Below are 13,231 nucleotides of genomic sequence, written 5' to 3'. Positions count from 1 at the left end.
TTTGTAATGCTGAAGTGTGTTACTCAAGCAAAAAAACCCCAAAACCCAACCATATGAAAAACCCAAACAAAATAAAAAACAACCTCAAACCACTTCAGGTTTTTTGTTTATTTACCTTCTGCTTCTTTTCCAGTTCATGGAGCCAGAGGGTCCCCATTTTTTCTCCCTTCTATGACATTTTGGTTCTGATAGCCTAGTATCAAAGGCTGGGTCATACCTAAATGCATTTTTCTTCTCTTTACTTTAAACAGTTATTCTGGTAAAATTCTGGTAATCTGACCATTCTATTAACTACTTTTGTTTCCATGTAAATTAGTATTTCACAAACATGTTTTTAACTTTGAATTACTTTTTTAGGTACAAACCTGTGAGAGAGGATGAAGATGGCAATAAGGACTGTGTTGGTGGTAAAAGAGGAAGAGCACAAACTGCTCCTACAAAAACATCTCCTAGAAATTCTAAAAAGCATGATGAATTGTGGCATGGTGAGTGTGTTTCCTTGCTAATACGTTATGTTTGCCTCTCCACCCTTTCAGAAATTTTACAGTGTGTTTAAAGACACCATAGTGTTTCTTTTAAAGCAAGCAATATATAAGAAAAGTAAACATACGTTAATGTGTGTATTAAAACTCAAAATAAGCTTCTTACTGAATTGTCTAAACTGTTGTAGTTAAGTGAGTGCTATAACTTAATATTATCTAGGCTCCTAATAATTCTTGGGAGGAATTACATTTGATAACTTCCTCTGTTGTGTTTTTGGTTGTTTTTTTTTTGTTCCCCCCCCCACTTCCCCACTAGATGGTGTATGCCCTTCGGTGTTAAATCCTCTAGAAGTTTACCTCATCTCTACTCCACCTGAAAACATAACATTTGAAGATCCTTCATTAGATGTTATTCTTCTTCTGAGGGTTTTACATGCTATCAGTCGATACTGGTATTACTTGTATGATGTAAGTAGTGCTCTTTTTAAGTCACTTTCATACTTGATACAGGCAACTCTATCCTTAAAGTAGCCTTTTTTCCCCCATCCACCCCTCATTGAGACAGAAAAATACAAATACTATCATCTTCCCCTTAACATTCAAAGATAAATACTATTCCTGAAAAGAAAATTAATGTTAAAATCTTCTTGATCTTTCTTCATGGCTTAGAGTCTGTATGACCAAAGAAATGCTGAAAGTTTGGGGGGTTTTCCTGTTACAGTAGGCAAATTGGAAGCATAGAAAAGCTCCCTTAACAAAGACTTGGTATTTCTTCCAGCATTTCTTTAACTGGAAGTCCATTGTTTTTATTTAATACACAGAATGCAATCTGCAAGGAGATAATTCCAACCTCGGAATTTATCAACAGTAAATTGACAGCGAAAGCAAACAGGCAGCTTCAGGATCCTTTGGTGATTATGACAGGAAACATACCAACTTGGTTGACAGAACTTGGAAAAACATGGTATGAATGACTTACTGTATAGCTGTTCTAATTGCTTGGCTAGGCAGCTCAGGTGCATCCTATGTTAGAAGGCATTTGGAAATGCTGGTGGAGAGTTAAAGGTCATCACAGAAGTCTTGCTAGTTTAGTGAAACTTAGGTGTTTATACCTCTGCATAGTTTAAACAAGATATGGAGGAACAGACTGGCTGCAAAGCTTTGATCAATTCAAATAGGTCAAACTGATGTATGTAGTTTTCTTATTGAAATAATAATAGTACTTGTGTTTTTTCAGGTCATTTTTTCTCCTGTTAAACTGCTTAATGGTATTTTTGTCATTACATTTATCTTGGCATATTCAGTATGGTACAAAGGAAAATACTTTTCTCATTTATAAAAATGTTACAATTTTTTATAGCTATATATAGAGTACTTTGTAGTATCTTGCTACAGAGTATAAGCTGTAAAACTGTTATGCTTAAAAGAATAGGATGTCAGAGTTGATATTCTTTTTCAAGCATGTTAATTGAAGCAACATTGGAAGCAATTGAAATAGGTACTCTAGGAAAACTATTTGTGGGTTTTGGTTTTTAAAGTAAGATCTTTAAATTTCCTTTGTAAACATCTAGGCAACAAATGATGAGTGTGAATGTATATTATACAAGCCTCTGCAGCAGAATTTGTTCTGCAAGTTTGCCTTTTCGCTTAAATGCCAGTGGAGGAGGACTGCGCCGTCACTGTCCATATGCTTTTCAGAATAGTGGAGCTGATGAATGAGAGCAAGAACTTTCTTTGATTGCTTTAAATAATCTGTGAAAGACTTGTTTTAGAATAGTGGAAGGTGGAATGATGATGCTGTTGTGGGCAGCTGCTCTCTTTTGCCTCCCAAATACATGGTACTGAGCCACTGTCTTCACACCTGTGTTACCATTACTAAATATAACTTAAATATTCTTTTACTTGTTAAAACCTTCAATCTATTTTCTGATATAGCCTTTGCATAGCCAAGGCCATTTTTCTAGAGATGTTAGAAGTTCCTGGAATTTTATGTTTCCATCTTACATTAAATTCCAGACTCTTGCTCATAAGTATAGTAACTAGAAGGGAAGTATTGGAACCCAGCTAACTAATCCAATGCTCTTTACAGCCCATTTTTCTTTCCGTTTGATACCCGTCAAATGCTGTTTTATGTAACTGCTTTTGATCGTGATCGAGCCATGCAAAGACTACTGGATACTAATCCAGAAATCAATCAGTCAGATTCTCAGGATAGCAGAGTGGCACCACGACTGGACAGGAAAAAAGTAGGTATATCTTGTTTAAGGGATCGTTTATTCCATTTTTAATCTTTATATTGTCTTTAAGAATATTACTGTTAGCAAGACTGATTTGTAAAACTTGAGGATTTTTCTAGTATACCTATGAAGGGGAGGTTTATTTTTTTTTCCTTCAGAAGCCCTGGAGTCAAAAGCACTGTCTTCTAGGTGTCTGTCAGTAGGTGGCAGCCGGGTCTAGGTTATGCTCCACTGTTATCTCAAATCCTGCTTGATTTTTGGAATCTCTATATAATTTTTGAAACAATACTCCAGAATAAACTTCTGGTTTTAGTTCCATTAGTGATATTTCCATGTATTAGCTTGTAAACTTCTAGTTTTCTTTATGTAGAATTTCAGAAGAATTCAAGTAATAGGATTTAGCGTTACCCAGATGAACAAAAACGTTGTCCTTGTGTTTTGGGAAAGTATTAACCATCCTTTCACAACATGATAAAAATGAGATGCAACTGTTTTAAGGTGTCTGGCTTGAGATTGTAGAGCTGTTATTTTAATTAGGTTTTGCTGTACAGTGTAAATCTATTGTAAGGTGTTGAACACCTCTGGGGAAAGGAGCGGGGTGGGGAAGAAATGAGAGAATCTAGTTCAACTAGAATATAGCTTCTAATGTGCAGGAATCCCAGTGTTGTTGTGGGGTTTTTTTGGTGTGTTGTTTCTTGGGTTTGTTTTTTGGTTGCATGTTTGATTTATTTTGTTCTTTGAAACCTGCAACTTTCCCTGCCAGAGAATCCTCAGGGGCAGGGTTTAAGAATATTCCTTTAGGTTGCTGGATTTTGGTATCTTTATTCTGTGTTTTCTTCTGCTGTTAGTTTAAGGTATGTAACATCCCATGACAACACTTCTTTGCTGTGTTATAGTCCTTCTGCTGTATTCTTGGCAAGAGTGTAGTACCTGTTAGTTACTCTGATTGTATAAGCTTTGAGAGTAAGGCATTGTTTTTTCATTTTATGTCTAACACTTCAATGCTAGTTAGTTTTCACATAGAGGTAAGAATTGCTTTATTGAAGTATAAACTTTACAATTTATTGAACTGTGGAACTACTAGCATGGGGTGGAAAAACTTGCTTAACTTATTATTTTTTCCTGTTGTAACTGCCTTGGGAGCTGGGACTTACAGACATAATTTCACTACTTAAAACTTCTCTAATGTGTAGCGCACTGTGAACAGAGATGAGCTGTTGAAACAGGCAGAATCTGTGATGCAGGATCTAGGCAGTTCAAGAGCCATGTTGGAAATCCAGTATGAGAATGAAGTAAGTAATAACAATGCAGTCTAATTTAACCCTTTTTTACTGAAGATTAATACAAGAAAGCTATGAATTTCCTAAAATGACTTGTCAGACTCTTGGACCTTCCCATTGCTGGTACCACAAAATTTTGCCTACTAATTATCCCTAACCCACTTGGTTGTGATGTTTAGTTTCTAGGAGTAACTTTCTGTCTACTAAACTTCATAATCAGTCTTGTTTTGCAGAGCACATTTTTTTCTAAGTCCAAGCAAACAGCTTTGTGCATTTCCTCTATAATATCATTAGGTGGTTAATACTTTTGTTCCACCATTATGCCCTTCAATGTGTGGTCTTTTACATGACAGCTTTGAATGTTGCATTTAGATTCTCTAGATGCTTTTTGCAATGTGTCTTTGTAGTATACTGTATTTCTCAGACTAAGTAAAAATGTTGATACTTGGACAGACCTAATGGACTCATTTATTTATCTATCTCATTCCCTTTCCGCTCCCCACACTTTCCCTTCCCCTGAAGGTTGGCACAGGCCTAGGCCCCACACTAGAGTTCTATGCACTTGTATCTCAGGAACTACAGAGAGCAGACTTAGGCCTTTGGAGAGGAGAAGAAGTGACTTTAGCCAATCCAAAAGGTAAATGTTTTATTACATAAAGTGTCAATATTGATCTCCTGTTGAATCGATGTAAGCTGACTTGAATTACATGAATGGCTTTGATTGAAAGAGCACCTCAGTCTTTGGGCAAGTAATATGCCTCATGATAGCGTGCAATTATCTTTATGGGGTTTACCAGTGTTAGAAGAAACTTTGTTACAGTTATCTGATAGCTGCTTTCAACCTTGCATGAACTTGCATCTGTGGTGAAATTAGCAGTGTGTGTGTTGGACATGGAGCTTCGATTTTTATTTTTGTGGTGTTTTTTCCCTTTCTTCAACAGGAAGCCAGGAAGGTACCAAGTACATCCATAACCTTCAAGGCCTTTTTGCACTTCCTTTTGGTAGAACAGCCAAGCCAGCTCACATTGCAAAAGTTAAAATGAAGTTCCGCTTTCTGGGGAAACTAATGGCCAAGGCAATCATGGATTTTAGACTGGTGAGAATAAACTGGAAAATGTGATTGAGTTGCACAGAATTATTTTCAGCTCTAGCTTTTGGGTGAGGATGGGAGAGAAGAAAGCAGCAGAATTTTTCATGGGAGTGTACATTGAAGATCTTTACAGTGGCTGTTGAGACCATAGTGAAAAAAGGAAAAGCTGTTGGAATCTCTGTCCAGTCTTTCCACAAGATCAATTTGGACCTATGATTCCATCTGCTAGCTGCTGCTCGTTCCAATGTATATGCATTAGATAGACAGTTATGTGTTCTTGGCGGTGAATTTCTTGGGTGAAAACAGTCACATGCAGTACTTTGTGCCAAAACTATGAATTAGTAAATAGTATTCTAGATCTAATCAAGAGCTAAAATAGCAAAAGATACAGTTTTGGAAGACAATTAACACTAAACATTCTGATTTCCAGGTGGACCTTCCTCTTGGGCTTCCTTTTTATAAATGGATGCTACGACAGGAAACTTCCTTGACATCACATGACTTGTTCAGTATTGATCCAGTAGTAGCCAAATCAATATATCACCTTGAAGATATTGTAAGACAAAAGAAAAGACTTGAACAGGACAAAACACAGGTGGGAAAGTAACCCTAAGAACGGAAGAGTGCATCTTCACACGGTTGGATTTTTGTGAAGTAGCTGTAATTGAGTGTGTCTGATAATGCTTAACAGGGATGGTAATGACTTAATGATGACTTAATCCTAATAAAAGGAATAGTTATTTAATCAGTGGCTAGTAATTATAACATGATTGTCTTGTAGTGTAGACTCTAGTCTTAGACACTTAATACAAGATGGCTAAAGCTGCCAGATGCTTGCCTGAACTAGCCTTTTCTTTTTGGTTCACTTTGAAAACACTAATCAAGCTTAATATCAGAGGAAAAAGAAATCTGACTTGGATTTCTGAACATGTGATGGACTTTGCTTTTTACCTAATTGGTTTTAACAAATACTCAGGTTTTTCATAGAAGTGCCTTAAGTGGGCACTAATGAGCTGTATGCAGAACTGGTATGAACTGCCTTCTTATTTGAGCATACAGGTTCTTTAGGAGATACAGAAAAGTCTGAACTTTTCAAGGCTGTCTACTCTTTGCTGTTGCAGAGTAGCGATAAAGGGTCTTTGGCATGCATGCTTTCTAGCATCCAATGTTAATAGATGGTAGGTGGTAGTAACCTAATTTATACTCTTAATACATCTGCTTTGTTACTAGCCAAGTTATTGCAAGCTTGTGGACCTTTGTTCCTCTTCACCTCACTGTCTCACTCTCTCTTCTTGATCACCGCTTTTAATTTTCCAACAAGAGTTTGAAAAACGTGAAACCTGGTGGATGAAAGCTGAAAAATGTCAGTATGCATGCAAATATCAATGCCATTAAGTATTCTAAGGGAAAATGTAGCCTAAGAGTATTAGAGTAATGTGCATCTCCTTGTCTTGCAGTAGTGTTTTCTGAATATGCAAGAAGTTAAAAGTAATTCCAAAATTGCTACAAAAAAAAGTAGTGCATTGTTACTGTCTTGCAAGTTTATCCTTCAAGAAGTTAATTTGGTTTGTCTTGGTTTACTGTTATGTATGAAAAATACGAAGGGAAGCAAGGAGTACTGTAATAGTAGTAATATCCTTATAGATGTTTTCTGGGTCAAAACTGCTTTAGAAGTCGTAACTATTGGACAAGTTAACGTGAATGAATTGTTTTTGCTTCCAATTTTTTTTAGACCAAAGAAAGTCTACAGTATGCATTGGAGGCTCTGACTATGAATGGCTGCTCAGTGGAAGATCTAGGGCTGGACTTCACACTGCCTGGTTTTCCTAATATAGAACTGAAAAAAGGGGGAAAAGATACACCAGTCACCATCCACAACTTAGAGGAGTACCTCAGAGTATGTAAAAGCAAAGTTAGGACTAAAAGCATCTTTTCTTCCTCACCTCGTTCTCAAGTAGTTTGCTTCTGTGTACATTTTGCTTCATTTCTGTGAACTGGTGCACAGCAATAATTTTCCTACTGATTGCTTCTCTTATGTACTAGTATTACTCCAGGAAAAACTTTGAATCCTAGTCGGCACACCTGACTGGAAATTTTTCATAGTACAAAAGAGTTTGGTTTATGTGTTACGAAGTCATCAGAAGTTCAGAAGTGCTTTGCGGGATTTTTTGGTTTTGTATTTTGGAGTTGGTTTGGATAGAAGATGTAAAGGAGTAATTTGAGCTGTGGACTTTCAGACTCTTAAGTTCCCATACCTGGGGATAGTAATGGATTTATTTGCAATAGTGGTTTGGCCCTTGCTTCCCCTACTTCAGTGAATTTTGGACTGCTGTAGTAACAGTGACTTTTTGGAGTTACAATTCTAAGTAAGCATGTCTGCTGCTATAGCTTCCTTTTTCAGTTTTACAACCTGTTGTGTGAAAGTATAGGGGTATGTATCTTACCTGAAGTTCAGTGTCTGACTCTTGTAGGAAGGCTTAGCAGCAGATGCTAATAGACTTTGAGAGCTTTCTAGAGCAGGTTATTGGGAAAGGGTTAAATATTTGCCTCAGGAATACAGCACTATCAATGGGGAGGTGATTCAGTGATTTAGTTCATAGAGTGGTTTGGGCTGGAAGGGACCTTAAAGTTCATCTAGTTCTAACCCCTCTGTCATGATCAGGGACACCTTCCACTACACAGGGTTGCTCAAGGCTTCGTCCAGCCTGGTCTTGAATGCTTCAGGGAGTATGTTCCACAACTTCCCAGGGCAACCTGTTCTAGTGTCTCACCAACCTTACTGTAAAGAACTTCTCCCTAATACCCAGTTTTAATCTACCCTCTTCCAGCTTCAATCCATTCTCCCTCATCCTACACTACAGCTGAATTTGGCAGTCTGCCATGTATGACACATTTCTTAATTTAGTGGAGAAATAATGGCTGCAGGAGACGTATAAGAAATTTTTGTCATTTGTGTCATGTCTCCTTCATCTCCCCACAGTGATGATTGTTTCAGGTGTGTGCTTTCCACTTCGGAAGGTGAAAACTTGCAGATTAAATTAAAACAAACCAACAAAACCGCACAAAAATACAATAAGAAAAGACAAGCAGAACCCTGAAACAATCCTCTCCCCCTCCCCACAAAAAGCAACAACAAAACAAAACCAAAAAAGACCTACCCACAAAAATTCTTGACCAAGTCTCAGTGACATGAAATGAAGCTAAGATTTGTTTTAAAAATATTTTAAGTAGGTTTATTTTAACCATATATTCTGAATTCTTTTTTTAAAGAGAACAAGGTTAAATATAAAGGGGGGGCGCAAGTAAGTTGTTTAAATTCTGCATGGTTTCTATACTTAGGGTGTTCTAAATCTGTGGTTGTTTGAACTCCAGATTACTTTTGCTAATATGCATTGAGCAGACCACAGGAGAAAGCAGTTAAGGAAAAAGAACAGTGAATTCCAATTCTGTTGTATTGCAGCAGCACTACGCTTATGTACTGTGGGCTGAGCTTATTAATTAAAGCAGGGCTAGAGAGCATCTCTGTGAGTCAATTAAAACTACACACAACTACAGTAAGTGCACAGCTAGCCTTCTAGAAAGGTTATTTCTGCAGCTGTAGTCTCTTGTATGGTAGTGATCGTTCTGTGCTTCCTTTTGTTCACATGACTTTTGTTCTTTCTTTCTTGCAGTTGGTTATTTTCTGGGCACTGAATGAAGGTGTTGCCAGACAGTTTGACTCATTCAGAGATGGATTTGAATCAGTGTTCCCCCTCAGTCATCTTCAGTACTTCTATCCTGAGGAGGTTGGTAAATGGGTTTGTGCTGATGCTTTTGTGACCTTATGTTGTATGGTCCTTTGTGAATGTGGAGGGCATTTGTTGGAGTGGCTGAGGTTGTTCTGCAGCAAGGCATTCCAGCAAGCAGAAGTCTGTCATAGCCACTAGCATGGGCAATACTTGTTCTGCCTCAATTGCTGAAAGGGAAAACTAACTTCCCGCCCCCCCCCCCTTTTTTTTTTCCCCTCCACTTTTATAGTTGGAGCAGCTCTTGTGTGGCAGTAAAACAGACACTTGGGATGCAAAGACTTTAATGGAGTGTTGCAGGCCAGATCACGGTTATACACATGACAGGTAATGATGGTCTTGTTAAAAATATAGCAATGGTAGCATTAGAAAAATATATATATTTTGATATACTGTTATTCGGGGTAAAAGAATTAGATTACATTTATCTGGAAATACATTACACTGAATACAAATCTGGTGCAATTATTTTAACTAGAAAGAAAATGCTAATAACCTCTATTTTCCCTCCTTAGTCGAGCGGTGAAGTATCTGTTTGAGATCCTCAGTAGCTTTGATAGTGAGCAGCAAAGACTGTTTCTTCAGTTTGTGACAGGTAGCCCCAGACTGCCTGTAGGAGGTAGGTTTTGTTTGTTACGTATTGCTATATATGAGTTCAATGTTATTAATGCATTTCAGAAGAAATTAATTATTTTAATGTAGTAAAAGATTTTAGGGGAGATGCAGTGAGGAAAAATGAGGAATTTGCTGTCTTTGCTAGGGACAGTCAGAAAATTTCTGAGTATCTTGTGTATGAAATCAACAAACTCTTAAAATACTATCAGTGGAATAGGTTTTTTTACACGTACAGATCACAGAATTAAAAGTAGGCTTGCTACACGGTCTCAGTCATATTCTAAAGTGGTTGGTTGGTTGTTGGTTTTTTTAAATGAAGATGAGATAGTTGGGAGACATGCTTCTGTCACTTAGATGTCTAAGGTGTTAACTGGGTTCTCAAGATAACAACCTTATTCTGTATATTTTTTAACTCTTCACTGCCAGGCTTTCGAAGTTTGAATCCTCCGCTGACAATTGTACGCAAGACATTTGAGTCTACAGAGAACCCAGACGATTTCTTACCCTCAGTCATGACTTGTGTGAACTATCTCAAACTGCCGGACTATTCAACTATTGAGATAATGCGTGAAAAACTCTTGATAGCTGCAAGAGAAGGGCAGCAGTCATTCCATCTTTCCTGATCACAATGAAAAATGCAATGTCTGCCTGTTACAGCAAAAGAGAAACTCATGATTCTTTTCTAAATATATCACCTGAGTCAAGGAAACGTGTTACGCCTTCTTGTTGTAGAAAAATGGCTTGCAGATTATAAACAAAGACACTTGGTTGATATTCATTAAAGGCCCTTATGGACTTAAAGTGATCAGGCCCTAAAAGTTGTTGTGACAAGGTTTCTTTAGCAAGTTCTTGTTTAAATTATCATTTATTTGATGAGTGAAGTTTTTAACTTGCTTTGCTGTGTGAAATTTAAAAAGGGATGTTTTTCCAGGCTGGAACAATAAATGTCGCTGTGCAGTTTAATACTGGGCTGTGTGTATCCATCTAGCTAAGTCTGAAGTTTTTCCTCCAAAGACAACTTTTGTACATAAGTACAGAAATTAAAATACACCATGTATTTGACAAACCTAGTTTAGTAGACTAGTTCTGTGTACTCTCACCTGCCTCTAATTTTACCCATCCTCATGTATTGTCTGATGTGCAATTCACTTGGTTCTTTTTGTGTGCAACATTCAACAATTGTTATGTTTTGGTTAGCATGGGCATTTAACTGCTTCATGCCTCTTTATCTGATTAAGATAATTTAAATTTTACTGAAATAAAATATATATTGTCAATATAATTCAGCCTTTGTAACTAGATAGAACCTTTCTTATAGCATAGTTTTACTGTAGTGATAGGATATAATGGCGACAGTCTACCAGTTGACGCTCTAGAGCTGTTTACACAGTGATTCAGGCAGCAAAAAGCCTCTTGCTAGAGGCTAGGAAGAATTCTTTCTTTCATGTAGTTAAATCCAACAGCTTGGGCTGGCCATTGTGTATTGTGGTAAGGCCAGAGCATTTTGAATCGATGTAAAGTTTTTTAAAAGACAAATTAGTTGTTTCATTCCCTGTTTAAGTAAACAGTTCCTGGTTACTTTTGTAGTTTTTCTCTTCTTCCCTCCCTGCCCTTAGTGCTAGCTTTCAACAAAAAACAGTTCACCCTTTGTCTTTTGACACGGATAAAAGCACCTGTAAGCAATGCTCTGTCCAACTGTTTCATGTGCTGATTTCTCAAATCTGCAATAATTTACTTCATCAGGTTAATGTTTTTACCTGAATATAAATAAAAAACTTTGTTTCACCTTTTTGTTCATAGTTTTGTACTGTATGCATAAAGTTCAATTGTGTAAATCTGTAATGCAAGTAAATCATCCTGTACCTACTTGGCTAACAGCCTGCAACTTGTGGATGATTTACTACCAAAACAAGACCTTTAAAGACCTCCATCTCAGAGGGAAATTTTTTTTTGTCCTTTCTATGGGTTCAAAAACCAGGCAATTACAGATACTCCTGAGATGTTCCTGATATATAGTTCATCTCTATGAAAATGCGATAGTTCATTATTTTTATTCAACTTTGAGAAATCAAAATTCATTTCAGTGCTTAGAAATTGTTACATTCTGGCTAATCAGGCTAGTATTTCCCCTCAACTAACAAGTTTTCTTTTATCCAGCAGAAGAATTTGTACTTCCAGAATATGTAATGGACATTCTTCCAGTGAACATTCACAGAATTACATGTGGTTGCTCATACCAGTGCCACTGGAATGTAATGCAAATCTGTCATGAGCATGAGTAGAATGTGAAATCCTTGCACAAAGAACTTGGTAACAGAACAGTTTCTACTACGGTATTAGAACTGAAAGAAGATGCTTCACATTGTACATACAATAATGGTAGTGCACAGTGCGGCATAGTTTTCATAAAACTTCGAGGCAGTATTTAAACTATGGACTGGCGTTTAAATTGTTCTGATAACTTGATCAAACAGCACAAAAAAAGTGTTTATAGTGTGTGGATAGCAATTTGTTCATTTTTTAAGGTTCTATATTTTCAAAAAACTGACTTGTAAAAAAAAAAAAAAGCTAATATTTTGTATTAAAATAACGTGTATTGATATTTTTTTTTTACCCATGTTGTCTCCCTCTAGAATCTGGCTTTCGGCTTTGAAATTTTGAGGAGCTTTCAAATTTGATATTGCAGCTATTATGTAACTGTTTCAGTGGGGAAAATCAGTTGTTGGTTGCCTTTTTTAAAAACGAGGGGATGAAAATGAGTACCTGTGGTGACAATTTTTATTGTACTGGCTGTTTATCTTCAGCACAGGTGAAGGATGTAGGTGGCCTGAAAAATGAGCTTTTTGGGTAACACTTTTTCCCTACCAGGGCACTTTGCAGTGTATTAGAAGAGAGCAGCCTGCCTTAAGAGGTAAAGATAGGAAATTATAAGAATAAACTGAAGAATCAAAGTTCCCGTGAGTGCAGTATTTTCCTACAAACAGAAATGTATCTGAGAGCAGCTGAGGACAAGTAAAGGGCTGGGAAAAAGATGTCAGGGATTCCTCCTTCTCAAGAACTTTGGATTGAGGGAAAAGCTCACTAAAATCAATCATAGGTCTGTGCAGATGTTGAGGACTGTGTAGCCCTCAGAAGAATGTGTAGTTGTCCTAGTACTGAACTGCTTTTACATATCTTTATAAAATATAATAGGTACAATAAGTTTAACTTTTGAAAAATACAGGATGTTTTTTTTTTACATGATAAGCTCAAATGATTTTTTTTTTTTGAGAACACCAGCCATCAGTTGTTATTTTGGTTGAGGTTTGTCTTAAATGAACAGGAGCAGCAAAAAATTATTTGTGGAAAAAAGGAGCATCCCGGCCTTGACAGCTGCTGCTGAACTTGTGCAGTGGTTTGGGGGTTATTGATTTATTTTGGTGGTGGTAGACGTTTGCTTCATACAGAAGTCTTCGTTTGTGTAGGGAGCATTTAGTGTCATATCTGACACGAATTACTGAACTGTGCTGCTGCTTCATACTCTGTAAGAAGATGTACAAGAATTAATTCCAAGTATGTGTAAAATCCCTATGCCCATTGCCGAACTTCATCAGATACTCCACAATTTTCACATGCAGACTGCTTCCTTAACTGAATTGCCTGGATTCTTTCTTCTTTCAACCTTTGTTTTGTATCTTCTTTTCCCTTACTGAGCTGCCCTCTAAGAAGGTGGTCTCCAGGGGCAGAGACTCATGCAATTCCA

General features: G+C 37.1%; 1 protein-coding gene across 6 annotated transcripts in view; it reads left to right on the top strand.

Moving 5' to 3' along the window:
* Positions 1–12,337, top strand: part of TRIP12 (thyroid hormone receptor interactor 12) — a 74,802-nt gene extending 62,465 nt beyond the window's left edge. For 3 of the 6 annotated variants that reach the window (XM_054166894.1, XM_054166893.1, XM_054166892.1), the window contains 9 exons: positions 358–485; positions 799–950; positions 1,304–1,446; positions 2,572–2,728; positions 3,913–4,011; positions 4,522–4,636; positions 4,941–5,095; positions 5,520–5,684; positions 6,822–7,112. In XM_054166894.1, the coding sequence (XP_054022869.1) occupies positions 358–485; positions 799–950; positions 1,304–1,446; positions 2,572–2,728; positions 3,913–4,011; positions 4,522–4,636; positions 4,941–5,095; positions 5,520–5,684; positions 6,822–7,082 (1,375 nt within the window). In that variant the 3' untranslated portion in view covers positions 7,083–7,112. Of the gene's footprint in view, positions 1–357; positions 486–798; positions 951–1,303; positions 1,447–2,571; positions 2,729–3,912; positions 4,012–4,521; positions 4,637–4,940; positions 5,096–5,519; positions 5,685–6,821; positions 7,113–8,760; positions 8,875–9,106; positions 9,202–9,389; positions 9,494–9,915 lie in introns of those variants that run through there. The other 3 variants (XM_054166896.1, XM_054166895.1, XM_054166897.1) reach the window with 2 other exon arrangements.
* Positions 12,338–13,231: the final 894 nt, after the last annotated feature.

Source organism: Dryobates pubescens, chromosome 13, assembly GCF_014839835.1.
Source record: "Dryobates pubescens isolate bDryPub1 chromosome 13, bDryPub1.pri, whole genome shotgun sequence".
NCBI classification, from domain to species: Eukaryota; Metazoa; Chordata; class Aves; order Piciformes; family Picidae; genus Dryobates; species Dryobates pubescens.
The sequence above is the reverse complement of the archived record's forward strand: the minus strand, read 5'-3'. Positions and strand labels throughout refer to the sequence as shown.